Source organism: Alosa alosa, chromosome 6, assembly GCF_017589495.1.
Source record: "Alosa alosa isolate M-15738 ecotype Scorff River chromosome 6, AALO_Geno_1.1, whole genome shotgun sequence".
Lineage (NCBI taxonomy): Eukaryota > Metazoa > Chordata > Actinopteri > Clupeiformes > Clupeidae > Alosa > Alosa alosa.
In genome coordinates this window covers 10,273,647-10,298,200 of record NC_063194.1, presented here as the reverse complement: position 1 = coordinate 10,298,200, position 24,554 = coordinate 10,273,647, and the positions used below count along the sequence as shown (strand labels likewise).

At 43.4% G+C, this 24,554-nt stretch overlaps 1 protein-coding gene across 3 annotated transcripts; it reads left to right on the top strand.

Moving 5' to 3' along the window:
* The first annotated feature begins 496 nt into the window (after positions 1-496).
* Positions 497-24,554, top strand: cyth1a (cytohesin 1a). 3 transcript variants are annotated; one of them, XM_048244778.1, is made up of 13 exons: positions 497-670; positions 13,368-13,450; positions 15,741-15,805; positions 16,060-16,126; positions 16,298-16,416; positions 17,839-17,919; positions 18,033-18,145; positions 18,284-18,432; positions 19,313-19,425; positions 22,393-22,471; positions 22,597-22,665; positions 22,956-23,110; positions 23,286-24,554. In XM_048244778.1, exons 1-13 carry the CDS (start codon positions 652-654, stop codon positions 23,362-23,364), a joined length of 1,191 nt encoding a protein of 396 aa, XP_048100735.1. In that variant the 5' UTR covers positions 497-651; the 3' UTR covers positions 23,365-24,554. The 3 variants fall into 3 exon arrangements, with proteins under 3 accessions (XP_048100735.1, XP_048100733.1, XP_048100734.1); XM_048244776.1 differs by lacking the exon at positions 497-670 and adding an exon at positions 3,916-4,059 and having other exon boundaries at positions 19,313-19,424; positions 22,395-22,471; XM_048244777.1 differs by lacking the exon at positions 497-670 and adding an exon at positions 7,531-7,821 and having other exon boundaries at positions 19,313-19,424; positions 22,395-22,471.

The window sequence follows — 24,554 nt, the reverse complement described above, 5'->3', positions numbered from 1 at the left end:
TTCCACAAGTCATTTTTGTTTTGTTTCTATTATTGTTCATTAGGCTTGAAATTCTTCAAAATGCTATTATTTGGCTATTAAAGGTTATTATTGGATAATAACTTGTAATGTATAGGCCTAGCCTACATTTAAATCTAAAGAAGGGAACTTTTCGTTTTGTGGAGGCAGGGATCGCGTTCTTGGGCGTTCTTGATTGTTAATGGCAGTGTTTGTCATTTTGACCGACTGTGTGCATTGCATTGGGATGGAAAAAAGTGCTTTCAGAACGTAGCCCACATGTTCCTCTATCTACTAGAGATACGAGGGCTGTGGCCAGATTGATGAGATTAACCGGATTATGCTAGCCTGCTGTTAGGCTACACGAGCGCTGCTGATGTTGGAGATGCAGCCTCTTGAGAGATAATTAAATCACTCAAATGACATCACCTCGGAGAAAGGCGGTGTGACGCCGCAAGAATGATGCTCTCATCTCAGGCACAACTCATGCACCTTATGGGAACCCATTGGAACTCAAGTTGCGGCTCTAGCTTTGAGAGAGTCAGCGCTCAATCTACGCACCGGACCTGGAGGAGGAGGGTTAAGAAAAAGCGCAGGGTGTGCCGCTGTATCCAAGGATCCGTGCGCTAGGAGAGACGGTCCTGCATCATAACCATGGATGGAGAGAGCTGTGGTAGGCCCATACGAAAATCATCTTTTTTTAAGTCATGATAGGTGTAAGGGGAAAGCCGTGGGTTTCACAGAGAGAAAGAGAGAATATCAATATTGATATTTAAATGAGTGGTAGCCTGTTTAAATGCCAGTCTCAACCCGGACACTCAGTCGCAGTAATAACACAGTTGCCTACTTGGCATGGTAAAGTGGAATGGTTAGTTATTGTAGGCCTACCAGAAAATAACTGGCCTGAAGGACATGGTCACGTCAAACTGATCAATTACTGTTTCACTGTATTGTAGCTGACCGAATTTACAGTGTTTCTCAGTCGCTTTTGCATTTCTCAGATCAGAATTGAAATTCTCAAAACTAGCCTACAAGCTTTCGCACATCTGTTTTTTTGACATTATCACTTTCTAATATGTCAGTGAATATTTTTTTTAACCAGTATGACTCTGGTTCTCTGTTGAATAGTCTCTCCCCAATCACACGCATTAGTTAATTGCTTGAGTCACTGAGCAAAAGTGTTGAACTTATGTATTATAACCAGTCAAGTATTTTTGCCCTTTCTAATATACTTTTTTGAAAGAACTCATGTACTGTAGTCATGCATGACAATAAATAACATGGTCTGGCAACAAACTGCAATAGTCTACAAACAGCACTGTACAAGTATAAACAGTATGAACCCGTCTGATCTGCTACAACCTCACATTGTGTAACTTTTGAACTGTCGAAATTGATATACCAAACAGAAAAACTACAACCTTGTGCACTTTCATAAGGAAATGTGCAGACTAAACTGTTATATTGACAACATGGCTAAGCATTTTGACTATCTGCTCAAAGTGACATGGGTTACCTTAGTGGCACTCACATGTTGATTGTCATAAATATTTGCCTCTGGGATATAAACTGAGCATTTTGAGCAAGTTCCATGTTGATGCAGGTAATCACTGTGTGGTGCAGTTTGCATATTTTGAGAAATGCACTTACTGTTGTGCATTATCTATAATCCATTATGAACCAAACGTTGACCAGATTACATTTACAGTTGATGTCTGCTTTTTCTCAGGGTCGCAAAATGCTATAATATAGTTACCTTGTGTGTGCCTTGTGTGTTTTTTTGCTATGTGCTCTTGTCTGTCTATGTGCTGTGTGTCTATATATGTGTCTATATGCAAGCTGATAGCTCCTTTACAAACTTAAATATTGGTAATAAATCAGTTCTTTAAGTGTGCGTGTGTGTGTTAAAAGCTTGCCAGTGAGGTATTCAGGTGCTAAACCATTGAGAGATTTAAAAAACTTTGTTTTGCATTGCAAAGGGGTGGTAAAAGATGAGAAAGTCTAAATAAATAAATCCTAATTTGGGGGATTTAGGGTTTTTCTAGGTTAATATTATGTGCAACTAAATCAAAAACTGTCGCCTAACATGTAACTATCATCACTAAGTATCAGTGTAGTTACCCTGGTACCCACTAGTAAAATAATTCTCAGATTTCTGGACATCTGGACCAATGTCTGGACTGAAGCCTGATTGACTTGGTGAAAATGTTATGCGCCTTTTAGGCTGTTCGGCTGCTTCCATTAGAAAGGCTGAGCCTGATTAAAAAACAGAGGGAAAGGAAATTGGTCTGTCACTGTCTTTATTATAGGAGTTGGAGTTTGTAGTCAATTTATTTTATTCAAACTAGGACAAATTGGACTTAATCAAGCTGTTGTTTGTGACGTAGGTAGCTATCAGAGACCTAAGAAACGTACATGATGCACTTATTATAGCCTCTTATAGCCTCAGTAGATGGATAGATGGATGGATAGATGGATGGATGGATGGATGGATAGATGGATGGATGGATGGATGGATGGATAGATGGATGGATGGATAGATGGATGGATAGATGGATGGATGGATGGATGGATGGATAGATGGATGGATGGATAGATGGATGGATAGATGGATGGATGGATAGAAGTAGCTGAAATGGTTTGTCAGTGGTTGTGGCTAAGATAATGCGTAGGATACTCATCATGGCTATGGGGCTAGCCCTTTCTCTTCCGGTTGTGTCAACCAACCAAACGACCACACACACCCTACCCTAAGTAGCCTGTGGCATGCCATAATAACAGGTGATCTGACCTGGGATTATAATTGAGGGAAGCTGGTTCGTTAAGCATATGCTGTAGTGAGATCTGGTCATTGTGTGAGGCCTCCTAACAAATAGCAAATACACTCTTAAAATGAATGTGTTGAAAACAACACTTTTTAACACTTCTCTAACACTTCTCTATATCCAGATAGGGACAACACAGTTTGTGTTGTTGCAACACATTCGTTTTAAGAGTCCAGCTTGTTCCGTGTGTAACTAAAAATTACCTTTCCCACTGATTAATACACATTCCACAGTTACGAGAGACCATATTTGCTACACTGATCACATGTGTAAATACATAAATAGGCCTACCCACTTAAAACACAGGATGTTAGATTTACTTAGATTTACTTAGTCTATCAGTGTGTTCTTTCCGGTGTATATCTCACTTAATATAACTGCAAGTTCACAAAAAAAAGATTAATGTGGCAATCTAAATCTTTTCACTCATATGATGTAAAACATGGACACTTGGGGAAGAGATTGCTGATTTGAAGCCACAGATGTTCAGGGGGGGGGGATACTGAACTGTTAGTAAGATAAGTAGCAAAGCCAAAGCAAAGCCAATATTGGTGCTGTTGTAGAAACAGGCCTTTTTGAGTTGGAAGTTTTTTTCCCCTCTAAAAGGCAATCAGTGAATAATTTTCGGAGTGCTTGAAGAAATAACTGAATACTCAGAAAAAGTTGGGCTAAGCCAGAGAGAGAATCTTGCCCTTCTTATCTTAGTTCACATAAGTATACAGTGTGATCATGTTTGGGTTATTGTGGATATGTAGGGTAAATTTGTGTACATTTGTGCCAAGGACAGTGTGTTGGTGTTTGTGGTCACTTGGATCTAGTAATATCCTTCTGAGCATCAGTGCAAAATAACAGAGTGGGGAGTGGAAGTAGCAAGTCAGAGAGAGAGAGAGAGAAAGATAATAGAGAGAGGAAGAGAGAGAGAGACTGAAGAGGCATTCTTCAAAGTTAGAAAAGAGAAGTCAGAAGTAGAGAAGGACAGCGTGCGACTGAGGAGCAGCAGCAGGATTACTGTCACGCAACACCCCCCCACACACACACACACACACACACACATATGTAAGCTCAAACAGAGAGATCAGCCAAATGGATGGTTGACTGCTGAGAGGAGCTATCGGTTGGGAGTGTCCCACTGTAACCTTCTCAACAGTGTCCACTAAGACCATGGCCACGGTCAGTGAACTCTGTGCCAACAGTTTCCAGACATTTCTCTTTCCAGCTCAGCTGGCCTCACAGAAAGGTAAGACTCTCAAAGATAGATAGTAAAATTGGATCATTTATATCATCACCTTTATGTTGGTGTTTGTGTGTGCCTGTGAGCATCTGTGGTATTTCTTCAGAATGACCACTGTACCTAATACACTAGCAGAGATCCATGCTATTCTTGAGTGAGTGTGTGGGGATGTAATTATGCATTGTTTGTATGTTGAGCTGCCAACAAGAGAGTTTGTTGTGACCTGAGATTGGATCTCAACATAGCTAACAAATAATGGAGACAGGGAGAAAAACAGATGGAGGTAATTCCATTAGTGTGATTGGCTGTAAGCCTTGTGGTTCAGCTGGGAAAAGGAGAATCTGCCTCTCCTTGTGTTCACACAGACATATTGTATGAGTAAGAAAGATGGTATCTTCTATTTGTCATAATTGCACATCCACAGTCTTTATGAAAGGCTTTGAGTGTTTTGAGTGTCTGTTTAGATGGTTATGTTTTGCTAGTTTGTATACTGTTTCTATATAATGTCTGCATACTGTCCTGTGTCTTCGTGTCTTTGTGCTTTCTGTCGGACTGTCCGTCTTCTTTCGTTTAAGTCAGTGCTCCCTCCCATTATATGTGTCTGTCTCTGCACCAGGAGCTTAAAATACTAGGGCAGACCTTACCCAAATCCTATTACCAAACCAAAAAAAAACAATTATGAAATAGTAAATAACTCTGGGACTGACGCAAATATGTACCTGCACGCTACCAGGGATTAGTGGTGAGAGTCAGGATTCACATCATATCCATCCACTGATTCCCATGTTGTTTGACTGGCATAACTGTGGCGTTAGTCAAAGAGCATCTGGCGTTAGGAACACTTTGTCCACACATACCTGTGGTTATTGAATGTCTTATGGGTCTTTTTGGGTCAGACGTTTGTATTATTGGTCTACAATGTGAAGCGAGTCAGAGCTGAGTCAAACAGACCTCTTTGAAATCAGGCACAAGAGGTGTTCCTCATCTTGAGAGCAAGTTCCTGTTTTATCCCTTGTCTATCACTTTCGGTTGCCATGGGGGTTTGAGTGAGTTCATGCTTCTGTGCGCAGAACTTTCGTATTCATAAAGGAAGTGAATCTGGCTGGCTTTGTGAAACTGCTTGTCCTCTCAAGATGTTTGTGTGTGCATGTGATCAGCTGTGCATGGTGGAAGTGTCATTATAGGTCATAACATGGGATGCAGAGTCTCCACTGGTCAATGCAAAAGAACCTAGAACTGTTAGACAATAAGATTGTGGGAACATTTGTCTTTCTGTGCACTATCTCTACCGTATATCAGTATCTCTACTATCAAATCAATACATTTAAATACACCATTTTGCTTCTTTACTTTGCTTCACTCCAGCACTTGATAGGAATGAAATCAGCACTGTTTACTTTGATCAGGTGAGCTCACACAAACACACATACACAATACTGCTCCCGGACTGTACGTATGGCTATGTGTTTTCAAGGAAGTAACATGCCTGAAATGCTTGGAACTGACACTGCACTGTGTTGCCCTCAATGGCCAGTAGTGGGCACTCAAACCATTCCAAATCCTAGAGTGATGTCTTATATTCTCTATAAGGTATATTATCATTAGCAAATAGATGTAATCTTAGCTTTTCTGATTATTGGTGCATTAAATACATCAGTGGTATGTCTGCTATGTTATATTAGAGCTGGTTGAGTTTTGAGACACTAAGAAATGCCTAGTAAGGAATGAGTACTCAACTATAACAGCCAAGCTGGAGGTTGGGAGCTCTATGTGAGATTTACGTACCTGCAACTAACCAATTACATTCATAAGTCTGAAATTCTTGCAAAATAGTATGTCACACAGACACACCAACATGCATTCTAAATCAAATTTGTGTGCGCACACACACTCTGCTGTGACAAAAGGCTATTGTGGGTGATGGCAGCGTGGGCGCCCTCAGGAATTACATTGATTCTGTTAACAAGAGACTTTTTCATGGGGAGAGTCAAAGGGGGAGAGGTGAGAGTGGAGGCCATAGAGGGGGTTGGAAGGAAGGGAGAGGGGAGGAGAGGAAAGGGGAGGAACAATTACATTTAGGGAGTCTTGGTTTGAGTCTTGGCCTTTAAATCCTTACTCAGATGTCGTCACAACTGTCTCTGATGATGCGTGCTGCGTAATATTTCCATAATCATTTGCATAGGCATCAAACTTCCATTAATGTCAGAAATCTGATTTACAGCAACGATACATGGCTGAACAGAGTTGACGTCGAGTAGGAACAAAGCTTCGCATCATTGATTATCATATGCAGATCATGTGCGTGCAATATTCTTTCGAGGGGCTGCGCCGTTTGTAATATGTCCACAGAAACAAAACACACTCACTCAACTCTTAGCTCTGTTTATCTGAATCGTATCTGAATCATATTCTCTGTTCTAAAAAGCATAATCTGAACAGCTGTCGTAACAGAGGTCAAACTGCTTATCATAGTAGGCCTATCCAACGATAAAATATCAGCTTTATCATGCTCATTCACACCAGAGTGTTTTATTAGCTCAGTTGTGTGACCTAACATATTTTATAGCCTATATGAGTTTATATCACGGTTTGAAGGAGTATGATAATGCTGCTTTACGCACACCTTATCAAACAGCTTCAGTCACATTCCTGAGCTAGGCTACTATCAAATGCAGGCAGGCACATGTTCTTGACTGTAGACAGCAGCACACATGTAAACACGTTCCTTCCACCAGTCTGTCTAACCGCATGTCATGATAAGTCAGGAAAAATAGCATGAGGATATTTATTTCTGTGTTCTAGGCCTACAGCATTTTGAAAAACAAACCACATGTTAAGCATTTAATCCTATGCACTAGCCTAATCAGGTGAATTGTCTATAGCCTAGGACAAAACATTCTAAAGTGTTATTAAAACTATGCTGAGCCTATTCTAAAAACCTGACGTGTCGCAAATGTTGGAGTAAACTCTAAAATCATATTTATTGTTTAGGCTACTCTTAATGATTTTAGTTGTTTAATGTAAGAAGGTAGGAACCGATCAGACAGGACGCGGTTTTTGCAGTGAGATATGCGCCTTTTTTGTTTTGTTTATAAATGTTGTTAACGTTTCCCCACAGCGTCTCGCGTTTTGCGGAGGCGCCCTCAGCGCCTCGAATTAAAAAAGTTAAACTACAAGCGGAAAAGCGCCCGCGTTTTTATGAAAACATGGTGCACCTCGCGTTTGATAAGCGACAAAGCGCGTCCTGTCTGATCGTTCCCTTATGCTGCACCCCTCCATCCGTCCCTATGAAGTTTAGTCAGCCCTGTGTCCGGACCCACAGGATTATCCCACAGTAGATTGACAAAAACCGCCCGGGTGTAACTAGGGTGTGGATGCCTGTGGTGAAACTGATCCCCGGTCACCCAGTTTGCGGAATTCACGTCACGTAACAGACTTTGAGCAAGCGCGTCATTCGGTAAACACAGTGAAGCCGTAGACACAACCAGAACAGGATTGGTTCGTGAAGCCAGGGCCGTTCAAAACCACTCCCCACGTTTCCTCTCCAAGCTCATCCGGTGGTGTGTAGCTTAGCGTAAACTATTTTGCTAAACGTTTTTTTTTTTCGCGTGAAGAGAAGACTAATAAAACTAAGCAACGACAAGCGACTAAACTTTCTTTTTTCGTCACTGTGTGTCAGCCTGTTAATTCTAGCCTAAGTCTTGATTGTCTGGAAAGACCGGAAGGTAACAGAGAACAAAATGGTGCTAAAGTCAGAAGACGGAGTTGGTAAGTTATGAAAATGATCTTTATTCAACTTTGTTTTCCCATTTGATAGCCCATATGGGTCTAATGAAATGATTTAGGCTACAGCCGGAAGCTCCTAGCTTCTGTCCAGTAAGCTAATTTTGTTGTTGCAACAAAGTAACCAAAAGTCTGCTTTGACGTAGGCCCCTGGGAACTGTGCACTTTAATTAAAGTCCAAACCTACCGTTGACTTAATGCTTTTAATTGGCCATGGGTTGGCTGTAGGCTATGTATTTGTTCACAAATGTCGACACAGGCTACTTAATAATGTCATAAAATCATATGTAGTTCTGAGTATAGGCTAAGTATTTTGTAATTTAGATTAATTTGACAAGTGTCGAATCCCTTCTAATTTGGCATGGCGTTTCCCCCTTTTTAAGATGTCGTGTCCTAGCTTATATTATAGTAAACTAGGTTCAGAATCTAGCTAGGCTATGTAATGAACGACATGCCATCGAATGTTGGCATGCTACTGGCTGCATGTGTGTCCCTCGTTGGTGGTTGGCTGCCAGTTCCTGCAAGGGCAGGGACATCCCTCTCCATTTTCAAAAAACTCCTGAAGACCCAGCTCTTTAGAGAACATCTCCTCTCATAGCACCACTTACAACAAGTCTTGCTGATCCTAGCACTTACCAGCCTTCTTGAACTGACATGGAACTGTTAAAAACAGCACTCACTGATGCACTTATTCTTACTGTACTCTACCGTTTTTTAAATTGTCCTAAAATTGCTTTAAAACTTAAACTGTTTACCATGTTGTTAGTCGCTTTGGCTAAAAATGCGTCAGCCAAATGTAATGTGTCCCATTAAACAGGTGGTTGATCAAGTAAACATGGGGATGGGTATTTGTTTTGGGTGGCAATGTCCTGCTTTGCTCGAGTAGGATAGTTTGCTTATTGAGTGTATTTCAGTAAAGCGGACAGGGACAATTATAAGAGACAATCCATGCAGTTGCCTTTTAGGTCGTCACGTTGTAGCTTGTAAACGGTTATTTAGGATGGTGTGTGGTAGTGCCAGACAGTTGAGTCAGACGAGACACCTGCTTGCAACTTACTCATCATTTGGTTAGCCTTACATAGGATGAGAAGAACTTAAGTTGTATGCATGTGATGAAGGACATGGGGGGATATGATCTTTGTTATGGGCTTGGTAATAGTCACATCAGGGTTTTCCGATTGTGCACACACTGATATGATAATACACACATGCTGTAGCCTACACTTGTGTGTGGGCAGATTTTGAGAAGGAAAGAGGAGGCTGCAGTTGAGAGACTGGAATTGTGATAGAGAAAGTGTTAGAGAGTGTGTGTGCATCCATGCGTGTGTGGCAGCAGCAGAGGAAACCGGGCTGACCACTGGGTGGTGCTTGTGAAGGAATAAGATGGAGGGAGAGAGAAGGAGCAGGATGGAGGGAGGGAGGATGTAAAACGTGTGTGGGATGGAATGAGAGAAAGCACCAGGCGGATGGACTGTAACAGGGCTCGGTGCCGACCCTAGTGAGTGAGGGATTCTGTCTGGTTCTGTGCATCTCTCTCTCCCGGCCTCTCCCAATTTTCTCTCGAACATGTGCGTCACAAGCCTTTGCGTTCACTCTTAAACGTAAAGAAAAGAGGGGAATAGAGATAGAACAAGTGGAGAGCAAGAAGGATAACTATCCTAAGGATCACATTCTCAGGTCAGACTGTGTTTGTTGACATGGGTAAGAAGAGGTATGAGTAACTTATTGAATGTGGGAGTTTGTTCCTTATTTTGGTAGAGATTGTAATTGTGTTTTGTGCAAGTCTGCATGTGTGTATGAGAGACAGAGGACACATTTTTAAAGCTGTGCCATAATGATGGTGACATTTGACATTAGGTGCCTGTGTGATGAATTGAAAGCGTTGTTAACCGGGTTCATCAAGAGGTTATAGGATGGGGTCGGTAATACAGGTCAGGGGAGGAGTTACGAACAACTTAAATGTCTTCATCTGCATCTGGTTAATGCAAAGACAAAATGTGATGTTTGCATTCTCTGAGAATGGTGATTTAGAATCAGACTGTAAGTTCATAGACTCTGGACTCCTCTAGGTCTGCTTGGTTTCTAGTGTCTGAGTGAAAGGCCAGCTGTGGTTTGGCTTGATAGAAAGTGTTTGTTAGCTGAGAGTGTTTACTTGAGTCTGGGTGTTGATGAACTGCCCATGTGAGTGTAAACAATATCTTTGTGTCTCTGTGTGTGTGTGAGAAAGAAAGAGAGAGAGAGAGAGAGAAGGTGTACCCATTGTGCTATCATTAGATGGGAATAAACATCTGAATTCAGGTTTCTGAATGCCCTTAAAGCCAGGCTCATGTTAGAAAGGACAGCCAGCTAGTCATTGCATCGGGTCATAGGTTGCATGTCAGACTGCAGCCAAATGGAGGCCACACCACCCACTACTACCACCACCACCACCAGTGTGCAAATCTGCATTGCCCATGGGAAGATGTGCTGAGCTGGCTGGGTTTCTGTGAGAGGACAGTCTGGTGTTGGACCAGGTTCTGTCGGGAAATGCAGACTGGTGTTTGGGCCAAGCTTAGACGGAGGACACAGGGAGGGGGCGGTGGTGGAGCCGCAGCCTCGGTGGTCCCGGACGAGCTAAGGCCATCCTTAAAAATATTTTCGTTTGCCGTAACCCGACCGACCCTGTCAATTTAGAACCGACCCAAATATTTTTTTTTTTTCCCCTTTTAGTCCGACCGACTTGCCGGTTGTAAACTTGCGTTAATACCGACCGATTGTTTTTTTTTACTCTAAACAACCAATACAAATGCAATAAAATAATATTTCTTTTAGTAGGCCCAAGTATTGTGAATATAACTTGCCTACATGCAAACGTGGCTCACTTAAAAAAAAACCTGTGGCGTCATCTCTACACCATTGGTTTGACGCATGTCACACTATGGCCTACGCTTCGTTTCATTCATACAAACTGATAACGCTTTTACTTGGCACGAAGTTCTGGAAGAACTGTGGGCAGATCTTTTCTCATCCCTTCTCCCCCTAGTCTAGCGGTGACCGTGTCGGAGTATTGAAATTGGTTGTGGTCTATTCAGCATTTCTCAAAATATGGGTCCGCAACATGGAGACTGCTGGTCCGCGGAGTCGTGGAGTGAAATTAGGCCCGGTGCTTCATCTGATAATTTGCTGCGCAGTTGATCAAGAAACCGCGGATCGACGAAAAAAGAAAACAAACGTTTCTGCTATCGATGTCATTAAACATGGAGCCCTACAATTAAGTGGTGGTATGAGCATTCATTCAATCTTGGCGTCTGCGCGAGGGAAACTGAAACTAATCGATAACGCTGGTATCAAAGCTCCGCTTCAACCTGTTGGAAGGCTATTTATTTATTTAACGAAACTTAATAGAACGATGTTGTTTTTTGGAACTTCCTTAGAAACAGAGCAGAGACTGTGTACACTGTATAGCATTGATTATTGTATAGTCAAATTTCAAAATAACGTGGCCAAGAGCTATTGTAGCCTTCTTTCTGGGTACATGTAGATGAGCCCTATGACCCAAAAGTCTGCCATGACCGGGCCTCAGGTCAAAGAAGTTTGAGAAAGGCTGGTCTATATAACCTACATCAGAATGAGGTTTGCAATGGTGCGCCTGAAGGCACTGGTTGAAGACCCAGTCAGTTACGTCACAATATGCACATTTGTGTAAATTCATTCCTACGTAATCACCATGACCAAAATTGAACTTTTTTTTTACTTTGAATCTTGAAAAAAAAAAATATTGACCTACCTACCGACCCATTTTTATTTTTTTTTGGCTGTTACTGCAAACAAAAATATTTTTAAGGATGGCCTAATGGACAGACTTGGTGGCTAGCCCAGGTTGAGTGCAGGATCAGGGGGCCTTGTCTGTGAAAGGAAACTGCACTCAGTCCATGCAGAGAGTCTGCCTATCAATGCTGCATTCAAAAGAACACCCACTCACCGTGTGTGTGTGTGAGTGTGTGTGAGAGTGAGAAAAAGAAAGGCAACGAGAGAAGGAGACGGCCTGAGATTGTGGTGAGGGAGTTTTTTTGAACTAAGCGACAGAATAAAGACGGTGTGTGTGACGAGAGGTTGTGGGAGGTGTTTGAGCTTGCAGTGAGCCTAAGCATCAGATTATTATGAGAAAGAGGCAGATCAGAGGGAATGAGGGGGGCTTTGCATTGGAGAGTTTAGTAAAGGATCTCTGTTTCTCCTCCAAAAGCTTTCGAGCCAGCACACACACACAAACACACTAAACCTCTAAAAGCAGATAGAAATCAGAACTCCGCACACTAACTTTCCGTGTAGATTCATGCACGCATGACCCAATTGCGTTCCCTGGATGTTATATGTTTCTTTGGAATAAACTAGTACATTATCTCAGACATAGAGAATTTATTGAAGCTATACATTTGTATCAGTGGCCTGTGTGCACTCTCAAGAAATCTTTGTCCTACAAATGACTAGTATGACTCTGTAATATGTACTAAAGTTTCCAGTGCTGAGCCGAGCATCATCACAGGGTTGTGTTTCACAGGTATGAAACACATTGCTTTTCCCGTGAAGTTTCTTTATGTAGAAAGCAATTGAGAATTTTCAGCTTTTAGGAAATCCCCTTCCAAATCTGCAAATTGTGGCTTGCTTGATTCACCGAAAAGACAACACACACACACACACACACACAGACACTAGAGGAAGATTATTCTGCAGTAAAGGGTGCGTTGGGGTGAGTGAGTGAGGGAGAGGAGTAGATCAGTGTTTACTGGGTTTAGTCTGCTCCCGCTGTGTCGTCTTATCTCAGTTCTAAGAATAGGTAGAGCTGAGGCGCAGAGGGGGAGAGCCATGCCACAGCTTCTTACTCCTCTCATCATCTGGGAGGCTAGGCCTGTACCCTCCTGTCCTCTAGCACTAGTATTGACAGATGCAGTGGTAATTCCTCTGCACTGCAGCTTCAATGTTATTTTAGCATGTCTGCCTTTTGAATAAATGTAAATGTACCTGCACCACAGATCAGCCAGATCAGCCTCTTCAGGGCCTGCAAAAATGTCTGGTCTGCACGCATTTACCTGTCACAGGAAGGCTAGTATGAGTTAAGTAACATCATTGAGTTATTCCCATTGAGTGCCTAAACCTAACCCGGCGAACTTGTATTGTGTTGGGATGTTTATGATTTTCCTCTGTGGTTACTGGCTGCATACTACGGTAATTGTTGGTTTACCTCAGTTTTTCTGGCAGAGAGCACTGTTTTTTTTGTGTGTGTGTGTGTGTGTGTGTGTGTGTGTGTGTTGTCAAGCATTATTCCTTGAGACGTTGGAAAATCAGTGCACTTTTGCCCTCTTGTTTAGTGGATAGTGTGTATAGTGTGTGTGTTTAATCATACTTGTCTCTCTCACGCCGCCCTGTATTAGATGCTATGAGCATCAGTAGCATCAGTAGCATAATCCAGTCGTATATTTCACACATCTCTCTCTCTCTCTCTCTGTCTCTCTCTCTCTCTCTCTCTGTCTGTCTCACTTGTATCTCTCTCTCAGTGCCGGATGATCTCACTCCAGAAGAGCAGCAGGAGCTGGAAAACATCCGCCGCCGCAAACAAGAGTTGCTGGATGACATACAGGTAAACACAGACCCATTAGACCCATAGACAGTCCTCCTCAAACAAACTCAATTTATTGTGCTCTCAAACCTAAATTGCTGTTTATGCAATGGTTAGCGTTTTTTCAGCATTCCGCAATGGGAATCCATTCCAGGTCTTTATCCAGCACGTACTCTCTCTCTCTCACTCACTCACTCACTTACACACACACAGACCTGCCACACCCACAGGTTGCGTTTCTGGACTTGCGTCTGTTATCTCCTGCTGTGGTGTAACATGACAGCCATGTGTCCTGCGAGGGTGAGCTCATGATGAGTGGGTGTGGGCCGTCTGACATCATGCTCTGGGCTGCCCGCTGATGAGGGGTGGGTGAGCTGGTGATTACTCCGATTGCCATCTCAGGAATCTCAGTTTTAACTGTAACAGTGAACGGATGGCCTCAATGGCCTGATCATAAACTACGTAAACAGAGGAGTGTCTGTGTGTGTGTGTTGGTATTTCCATGAGGGGACCCACTTCATCATAATGGTGTAGAGTAGTTCTGCTTTCAATCATAGATGCCAGTCATATACCGTAAAATGAAGGCCAGTAGCTCTTCCTTTGTAAAGATGTTGGCATTTTCTTGGATTTTTCCCGGTTTCTGTCTTCTTTTTTTTCTTGCTGATTAAACAGTTTTTCTGAGCCACAGTGTAGTGTAGAATTTGTTGTCGCTAGTGTTTACGTGTCTTAGACGTTTTAACTCTCTCCCCCCCCCCACAAAAAAACTCCTCCCCCCATGCCTCTGCATGTCAAGGTCTTCCTGCCCGAGGTCTGCCTTCTGTCTTTGTTTGCTCAGACAAACATGCCAGGAATGTGTTGTGATTGCAGAGCTGGTGGAGGCCTTGGGAGATGCAGATGTTTGCTTCCCCCCGCGGCCCGAGCACCCAGCCGCCACAATGAGAGGGAAGGGACAGGAAAGAGAATGCAGGCTGCTCTCTCTGGAGAACCACTCCTCTGCCAAGCAGGGAGCAGGAGGGAAAGCTCTCTCATGGGCCCAGGGCCCAAAATGGACGCCTTATCTCCAGGGTTTTGTGGCCATCATGATAAAAGCTTTTGTTTAGCTTGCAAAAAGGGGACTGATTTGTAGTCCAACCGACTTTAGTGAACCAGATAGGGTTTAAGAGCACGGACAGGCAGTGCGAATAGTTTTGGGTTTTTTATAACCCCATGTTGTAAAATGTGCAGTCACTATAGCCCAGCTCCTGCCTTTGATATTGTCCTCCTGGTGTCTGTAGACAGCAGCAGCTTGAACTAAAGACACGGCAGCCAGAAGGGACACAGGGACAGCTAGGAATGTACCATAATGTACCATAAGCTTGGTCCTGCCATTCAGTCAGAATAAACACATCTCAGATGCTCAAAATCGATGTGCTCTTTTGGGGATTAGGAGCAATGTCTACACTGTCCACATGTGATTACTTTTTGTTTTGGACGGAAATTTGTCTCTGTAAAAACGTATAGGCTCTTCTGGCTGGGAATTGAATATTGACAGTGGTGCTATTATGTGGTCTTAATGGACGGATGGATTTTAAGACTTAAGGGTTCTTTTGATCTGAGTCATAGATTAAGTGAAAGTGCGAGTGCCAAGGTGCCTGGCCAGTACAGACGTGCGTATCTGTCTCTCTCTCTGTGTGTGTGTGTGTGTGTGTGTGTGTGTGTGTGTGTGTGTGTGTGTGTGTGTGTGTGTGTGTGTGTGTGCGCGCATCCTGACCCCAAACAGACTGGAGGCTAATGTGATCAGGCTGTCTAAGGGCTCCTCCCGGAGGTAGTCTCCCCTCTCCTTTGCTAATGCTGTTACAGCTGGGGCAGAGGTGCATTCTGGGAAATCCATTCACATTTGGACAGTTAGTGTCAGGCCTGCATGGGATAGTTATTGCTTGAGAGTGGGGGATTTAAAGATATAAATCTCTCTTCCTCTCTCAATCTCTCACTTATAACCACACACACACACACCCATACACAGAAAGAGATGGTGTATTCAGCGAACAAGGTCTCAGTTTAGCAGACAGGCACACACAGACACCTTCTTATCTGTCTTATTTTTCAAATGGGGTTAAGTTGTGAGAAGGGAAGGATACCAAAGGGAAGGATACCAAAGCATTTTTTAATATTATTGTCCACTGCAACCATTTGGACGATATACTTGCTTTTCAGTAACAAAGCACTAATTAATATTGACACCCAAGTGCCTTTGTGCTTTTGTATGGGTGCAAGACCCTTGTTGCTTGTGCCTCTTCCTTACCTGTGCCTCTCTCTTTGTCCTGCCACGCAGAGGCTGAAGGATGAGATAGCAGAGGTGACCAGTGAGATCGAGAACCTGGGCTCCTCAGAGGAGAGGTGAGCTGCCATCGTCTGGCCACTGCCAGAGTTTCTATTCTTCATACATGATGAAGCACCACAGATGTGCGCGGTAGCAAGAGTGATCGCATCCTTATATGCTATGGTTATGGTTATTGTATTTAGCAGACTCTTTTGTTCAAAGCAACTTACAGAGTATAAATCTTATATTAGTTAAGACTAACAGTGAACAGTTTTTAAGAATTGGCAAGCCAAGAATATGCTCTCTGATCCCTGCACATTCCCGTCCACAGGAAGAACATGCAGAGGAACAAACAGGTGGCCATGGGCCGCAAGAAGTTCAACATGGACCCCAAGAAGGTGAGTACGTAAGACACCACTGCTGGAGTAGCTTGGGACCTTATAAACAACGTTGGATGGATGGATCTTAAACTTTTTGAGTACTGGTAGTTGGACAGATGTTGGGTCGAAAACATTCCAGGGTGTTGACACTATGTTGATGCTGTATGCTTTTGTGTCTGTGTTGTGCAGGGCATCCAGTTTCTGATTGAGAACGAGCTCCTCAAGAACACCAGTGACGACATCGCCCAGTTCCTCTACAAAGGGGAGGGCCTTAATAAGACTGCTATAGGGGACTACCTTGGGGAGAGGTCAGTAAGAATGTGTTTGTGTGTGTGTGTGTGTGTGTGTGTGTGTGTGTCAACATGTATGTTGACATGTATGCAGGTGAAGCTAGGGTAACTGAAGCATGGTGTTTTCATTCATAGAAGAGCATTTGAAAATCAGATCTGAAATTCTAAGGCATTGACATAGATGTCGCTATGCATTATTTAAAAAGCAAAAAAAATGAAAATGGTAATACCGTTAGCATCCAATCCTGATGGACAGAATAAGTTTAAGCATTGATAGCATTAGCTCACTGCACTTAGCTCCATGGTAACGCACTTGGAAACGCACACAAAGCTGTAGCAGGCTGCACCAGCCAGGGATCTCACTCTGATTGTGATGTGCAATGCTCCGTGTTTACTGTTTAGCATTTCATGCTATGAGCCAATGACTGATTGCTAGGGCAGTTTGTCAGGGTTCTTTTTCTCTTTGCACCTTAAGTGTGAACTGGCACTCAAGCTTGCAATGGAAACTGAATTTTCATGAATGTTTCACAAGCTGCATCTGTGGCCATTTGAATGTATGTATGTGCGTGCGTGGGTTGCACGTATCTGTCACACTGTGAAAAAAGGTTAACGATTTGAAAAGTGTAATGACCGTTTTAGGCCATCTGAAGTGCAGGCATTTCATCCATAGTTGTATTTCCTCTGGTCTCTCTGGTCCATGGTGCTGGTCTCTAAAGCAGGATTGTGTTCTTGGAGAGAAAGGAAAAGGGGGATTAGATTTGTGTTAAAAGAAAGTGATCAGGTTTCCCTGCCCCCCATCTGTCTTTCATTTCCCCTTTATCTCAATAATCTAATTCAACATTTAATATCTGTGGAATGTTGGCTCACACATAACAGCTGCATTAGCCTCAGTTTCCTCAAGTGCACCGTAGTGTGTTTGTGTGTGTTTGTGTGTGTTTTTGTGTGTGTGTGTGTGTGAGCGAGCAAACATAGAATTGAACTGTTTGAACAGTTGGACATTCCCATTAGTAGAAAAGCATTCCCATTAGTGGGAAGAGAGAGTGTTCTGAAATGGGAGCAGAGTCTGTTGTGTGTTCTGTTGTGTGCGGATCACTGGAGCCAACACTCTTTGACTCAGCTGTGACTGTTCTTTGCCTGGGGCTGTATGTGCGTGTGTGCACATGTGCCGTGTGTCTGTGTGTATGAGAGGGAGAGAGAGAGAGAGAGAGAGAAACCTGGGCTCATAGCAGAGGGTGATGAGTCTCTCCTTCCACTGCTGAGTGTGTGAGGTAGAATCAGGAAATGAGGGTTGGGTCTTCCTGTAAAGCAAGCTTTAGTGGTATCCCACAATCCTCTTGGGGAGGAGTTGCTCAGAAATCAGTTTTGATTCTGTCTGTCTTGGGTGTTTTTTTCCCCCTTCTTCTTTTCAACGTGATGTTAGTATGGGTGTTTGTGTTGCAGGGATGACCTCAACATTCAGGTCTTGCACGCATTTGTGGAGCTGCATGAATTCACCGATCTTAACCTGGTGCAGGCACTCAGGTAGCAAACAAACACACACACATGTAAACACACAACATCATACCATTTATAAATTCACAGGTTTGGAAGAAAATTAGCAGTTCACACATTGATTTTCATGTGTGTGTGTGTAGGCAATTCCTGTGGAGTTTCAGGCTTCCTGGCGAGGCTCAGAAGATTGACCGTATGATGGAGGCATTTGCACAGCGCTATTGTCAGTGCAACCCTGGTGTCTTCCAGAGCACAGGTACCCCCCAACACACACACCTGTTGAAAACACACACTTACACTAACATGCACACTGAGCACAGTCTGACACAATGCTCTATTTTGTGTGTGTGTGTATATGTGTGTATATATGTGTGTGTGTGCGTGTGTGTTCCAGACACCTGCTACATCCTGTCCTTTGCCATTATCATGCTGAACACTAGCCTGCACAACCCCAATGTGAAAGACAAGCCGGCGGTGGAGAGGTTCATCTCCATGAACAGAGGCATCAACGAGGGAGGAGACCTACCAGAGGACCTGCTCAGAGTATGTGCCATCTCAGCATCTCTTTGGTCCCCTCTCTGTCTCTCAGAACTCGACTCTAAGGAAAGCTCTGGCAATTTTAAAAATGATGATGAAAATGAGCACTGTAGCTGCCTGGCTGCTCTAGCTGTTAGCTGTAGCTGTAGCTGCCTGGCTGCTCTAGCTGTTAGCTGTAGCTGTTAGCTGTTAGCTGTAGCTGCCTGGCTGCTCTAGCTGTTAGCTGTAGCTGTTAGCTGTAGCTGTAGCTGCCTTGCTGCTCTAGCTGTTAGCTGTAGCTGTTAGCTGTAGCTGCCTGGCTGCTCTAGCTGTTAGCTGTAGCTGTCTGGCTGCTCTAGCTGTTAGCTGTAGCTGTTAGCTGTAGCTGTTAGCTGTAGCTGTTAGCTGTAGCTGCCTGACTGCTCTAGCTGTTAGCTGTAGCTGTTAAAAAGCAAAGCTGTTAGCTGTAGCTGTTAGCTGTAGCTGTTAGCTGTAGCTGCCTGGCTGCTCTAGCTGTTAGCTGTAGCTGTTAAAAAGCAAAGCTGTTAGCTGTAGCTGTTAGCTGTAGCTGTTAGCTGTAGCTGCCTGGCTGCTCTAGCTGTTAGCTGTAGCTGTTAAAAAGCAAAGCTGTTAGCTGTAGCTGTTAGCTGTAGCTGTTAGCTGTAGCTGTTAAAAAGCAAAGCTGTTAGCTTTGTTTTCCGTACTGAGAGTACTCGGGGACCTCAAGAAACAGATTAATGTGAAAAATGGCCAGAATTCTCCTTTAACATGCATGGCTGGGCCTCTTATGGTTATGAAACGAGAGCATTCCACATAATCTGGCATTAGATGATCCTTTTCTTTGGAAGTATATCTCTGGTGTATGATGCTATAGTAGAGCACTGACCAATCCCCATTTCCTGTACAGAATCTCTACGACAGCATCAAGAATGAGCCCTTCAAAATCCCAGAGGATGATGGGAACGATCTCACACACACTTTCTTCAATCCGGACCGTGAAGGCTGGTTGCTCAAACTGGGTCAGTAAACACATGCCACAAAGATACTTTCTGACACACACACACACACACACACACACTCACACTCATCCATGCACCCACAGACACTCACACGCACACAAAGAGTGTAGGAGGTTTTAATATGAGGTCTATACATGTTAATGAGCCGCCCACCTTCCCCACCATCTGTGTGAGCGTGTGTGTGTGTGCGAGTGTGTGTGTGTGTGCAGAGGAATCTTATGACGCCCCTGTTTACCCCTCTGCTCATTAATTATACATGTGGCCTTGTTACCAGATGGACATGTGGAGGGAAATGAATTATTTACATATATGCACTCTTATAGGCACATTATAGAAGCCCACACATCGACCTCACAGACCTACTTCATGTAAACACATACTCATAATCATATGTCCACTAAATAACTCCCAATCACTGTCAGACACACAGCCTGTAAACAAAATCAAATGATGGACAGACGTCTCTATTTCTGTGTCAACAGCCACTTTGGCTGCCCTCTCTCTGGGGCAGTAGTGCCCCCTAGTGGTCACAAATGACCTGAACAAGGAATGTGAATATGTAATCAGAAAGATTATTTTACAAAGGTTATGTTTTGATTAATTATGTTTGATTATGATTATTTCAATCACCCTGGGGTTTGAAGAGTCCTATCTCAGAATCAACGGAGCAGAGCCGCGTGTGGACATGGCACAGTGATGTGATTTCCTTACCCCTTTAATTTAATATTGTTTTTCTTTTTCTTCCTCGTTTGTTTGTTCCCATGATTTTTGGCTGTTGTCTTTCTCCAGGAGGTATGTACACCTGTTCACCCAACTGAGCTGAGCCTCTTGCTGCTCCACCATGCTTTTTATTTTCTCTTTTCTGTCTCCGTTTCTGACGCTCCCTATACAAAGTTAGAGTGGTGGGCACTGGCAATTTTTTTTTGTTTCCTTTTGTTATCTCAGTTTTCTCTTTTGTCACTGGTTTTGTTTGATCTTCTTTTTATTGATTTGGTCTCATAAAGCAGTTGGTTTTGTCTGCGTCTCTTCTCTCTCTCTCTCTCTCTCTCTCTCTCTCTCTCTCTCTCTCTCTCTCTCTCTCTCTCTCTCTCTCTCTCTTTCTCTTTCTCTTTCTCTCTCTCTCTCTCTCTCTCTCTCTCTCTCTGGTCACCAGGTGGTGGCGGGGGCTTGGGTGTGATTGGTCTGTTTGCTGTGGTGTTTCCTGGTATCATTCTGTCAGCTGCATTGTTCCTCTCAGCCCTCAGACTGCCTGTCCACTGCCAGACTTACCAGCAGACAGCCAATCCTGTTACTGGCAGCTCTGCCGCCCTGCAGTCTCATGACCAGGGCATTGTTAAGCAGACATGTTGACACAACTGAACCAGCACACTGTTGAACATCAAAAACATTATTTATACTGTAATTTGACTTCTTTGGCTTGGTTCTGCTAAACTAGCTCTGGTACCAAACACACAAATAAAAGGGATATTTCCCCTTCATTTGATTTCCAGATGATTGTAGCTTCAACTGTCCAGTGAAGCAGTCTGAAATTTCAGTGGCTGAAAGGCAACTCTGCTTCCGATCAAGCTGCTTCTCTTCATGCTTAAATGAGGTGGGGGCGCTGGATTATTTAGAAGGGTTTGGGGAGCATGTATCTGAAAAGAGATTGTGAATGTTGCCTGTGCCTGTAACCTGAACCTGATTTACGACCAGATGCTGTGCCAGATCCTCCTTTGACAAAAGACTTTAAGAATGGGTAGAGCAGATGATTTGTTGGACAATTTCACCTGTCTGAATGTAATCTGCCCCTATTTTCTCTAAATCCAGTAACACGCCACAGCACCAGCACTGCCCCCCCTTACCCCAGCCCTCTCCAAACATCTCCAGAGGGTCTTGTCCGTCTGCCCATATGTCTGTCTGTCTATGCCTTTTCACCAGGAGATCTTTGGAAGGGATGCTATGTTCTATGATCATAATCTACAAGCCAGTCAACCAATCAGCTTTCATTGCGACACCAAAGCAATCAGCTTGGGTCATGTGACCTCGTGCTGCTGTCTGTTGAGCTTGTCTGTCTGTCATGTTTTTTTCACAATTGTAATGGAGTTTAGTTGTAGTGGGAGACATTAAGCAGATGTCTAGAGAATTCTTCAAGTAAAGCCAGGAATTATTTTGATAGTTGTGTTGACATGCACCAGCCTCTTTTGATGACTCAACTCAAGCCCGTGCTCTTTATTATTGCAATAATGCAATAATATACGAATACCTACATTGACATTGACTCCTTTTTAGGATATTCTACAGAGGTTCATACATGATCCACTGATTTTGCTTCATCGATGATCTCATTAGAAGGTCTCAGGTCGAGGTCATGGATGAGCATAGTATTAAAAGGATCCACATGGCAGTTTACGAAGGTCCTGACTAATGTTTTCAAAGCATCTGTGGAGGTTTGGATTTGAAGCATGGCGCTGTGTACATGCTCAGAGCTTTGTAAGAAAGTACCTAATTCAGATGGTTTTTGATATCAAAAGATGTAGCTGGTCTCTGAACTGCTGATTGTAAATGGATTTTAGTATTCTAATGTCAAACTGTAGATATGTTTTGTAGGCCTATTTTAATGTCACCACTGTGCACGGAGAATAGGAGTCTAAAGATCATACCATGTAGCCAATTAGGTAAAAATCTAGATGCTTTCCGGCTTCTTCTTTGCTACTGTGGGTTAGTCTATCTTGAATTTCCCCTGGGGATCAATAAAGTATCTATCTATCTATCTATCTAGTGTTCTGGAGTTGTCCTGGTTTATGTCCAAGTGTTCTTTACTGGACTGAGAAGACGCTGGAGTCTTGCGTGGGTCCTCATTGGTCTGTGCGTCTGTCTGTCTGCCTGCCCGGCCGCTCTGCTGTGTGTGTGCTGGGTCTCTCTGCTGCTGGTCTGTGGGCCCCCTGCCCCCCCACCACCACCTCCCCTCACACCTGCCCCTCTCTCCCTCAGGTGGACGTGTGAAGACATGGAAGAGGAGGTGGTTCATCCTCACCGACAACTGCTTGTACTACTTTGAGTACACAACTGTAAGTCAAAAGGAGTCGTTTTTGTTTTGTCGTTGAATCCACCACTCATACACATGATGCGTTCCTCTACATGGGAGCATGGGCTTATACTGGCGATGTTGCTAAGGGTTGTGCTTCTTCTCCAGGACAAAGAGCCCAGAGGAATCATTCCCTTGGAGAACCTCAGCATCCGGGAGGTGGAGGATAAGAAACCGGTAATGTGCATGTGCATCTTCTGCACGAATGCATACTCAAATCATTATTCTCACAACGAGTAGTAGTTCTTATTATTATTTAGATCTAATTTTGTGAAGGAGCATGGACTTCATTAAAATTGTTCTTCATAAATATTGCGAACAATTGATATCACCCTTTTAGAATTTGAAATATTGTATGCACACTGCTAAAGAGAATTACCTGCAGTTCACTTTAATACATGTAAACTATTTATTGCACATTTAAATGTGAAAACTGAAGCAAACGTGTATGTGTGTTTGTGTTGCAGAATTGCTTTGAGCTGTTTATCCCAGACAACAAGGACCAGGTGATCAAAGCGTGTAAGACTGAGGCCGATGGAAGGGTCGTCGAGGGCAACCACACCTTCTACCGCATATCTGCTCCAACAGCTGATGAGAAGGATGAGTGGATGAACAGCATCAAGTGAGCATGTGTCTGTGTGGTTTTGCCTGTTGGCCTGTGCTACGTGCTGTGTATGTGTGTCACTGACATTCACACGTGTGTGTTTTGTGTGTGTTTGTGTGTGTGTGTGTGTGTGTGTGTGTGTCACTGACATTCACATGTGTGTGTTTTGTGTGTGTGTGTGTGTTTACTGCAGAGCTGCCATCAGTCGAGATCCATTTTATGAGATGCTTGCGGCTCGGAAGAAGAAGGTCTCCTCCATGAAGAGGCACTAGGCGTTCCAGGCCCCTCTGCAGTCTGGACAAAGCACGGGAGCAGAGATGAGCTGCTCATTGGTGGAGGAGAGACGTGGCTTACAGTTAAGCAACCATGTCTCTTCTCCTTCACTTCTCTGGGATTGGTTGATAGCTTTTAGAGTGGGAGGGGTCAGTGGGAAAATGGCTCTGCACTGGCTGGTTGGAAATGGCCATGGGGATGCCAATCACTACAGGGTTTCCTGCTTCCCTTCGAACTATCCTGCAGTCCCAATTCCCAACTGGCCATTGTAGGGCAAGAGAGCCTGTTTTTTTCTCTCTCTCTGTTGCTCTGTGAAACTCTCAAAAACAGCTTTATTGCGCTTAACCAACCTTTTCTTGTTTCACTCTTGCAGAAGCACCTATGTTAAACTATGAAATCAGCAGGTCTGACAAAGTGGAGTCTACCAAAATTTTCCTATTTACTGTTGAAAATAAGAGAGGTATCTTTCATTGTGTGCTTTGATATGTTTTGGCTGAATGTGTATATTTTTACATTTTTATCGCAATGATTTCTTTGTCCAAGCGTTATGCTTGCATGACTCAACAGATTTGTATGGAAGAGGAGTGGTTGGAGTGGAATTTGTTCAGGGTTATAATGATGTGTGGTCGGGTTTATGGATGTCTCAGCAACACCCAGAACAACCCCTTTTAGAGGCCTTGTTTGCAATGAAATAGTTTTCAGACGTTAGATTGTAGTCGGTGGAACAATCCAAGTCTAGTCACATCACGTGCCTACCTGGTCCCACTTGGACCCAAAGAAGCCACACGTTCATGCTGCACTCTCCCGTGTCAGTGCATGACTTCATGAATGAGTTCTTCTCAAATGTAACACAGTTTTGGCTCCACACCTGGGTGATCAGTGCCTGCGGTTTCTCAGTGCTCTTCTCTGAGTTAGCATTTGCTGCTAACTCCTTCGCACTCTCTCTCGTGCACTGACTGTCAGAGATTAAAAATATCTAAGCAGTATTGGTTTATTTATCAAGGATGTATATACTTCAATGTATAATGAATACTGTCTCCATTTCAGAAAGAGTAATGTTTGTCATGTTGTAGCATTATATTGTTAGCCTAGTGCCATTTTTTCCTTTGGTGTCATTTTAAAGTTTCTACCATTTCGTGGTAACTTGTGCTATAATAAAAAAAATAATAATAAAAAAACTGAAATTACA

Bases quoted from the DNA above. Each gene is read 5' to 3' on its own strand.
- cyth1a (XM_048244776.1), top strand. From the start codon at position 3,984: ATGGCCACGGTCAGTGAACTCTGTGCCAACAGTTTCCAGACATTTCTC. The intron at 15,806-16,059 runs GTGAGCTGCCAT...TCCCGTCCACAG, and splicing joins CTGGGCTCCTCAGAGGAGAG to GAAGAACATGCAGAGGAACA. The intron at 22,666-22,955 runs GTAATGTGCATG...TTTGTGTTGCAG, and splicing joins AGGTGGAGGATAAGAAACCG to AATTGCTTTGAGCTGTTTAT.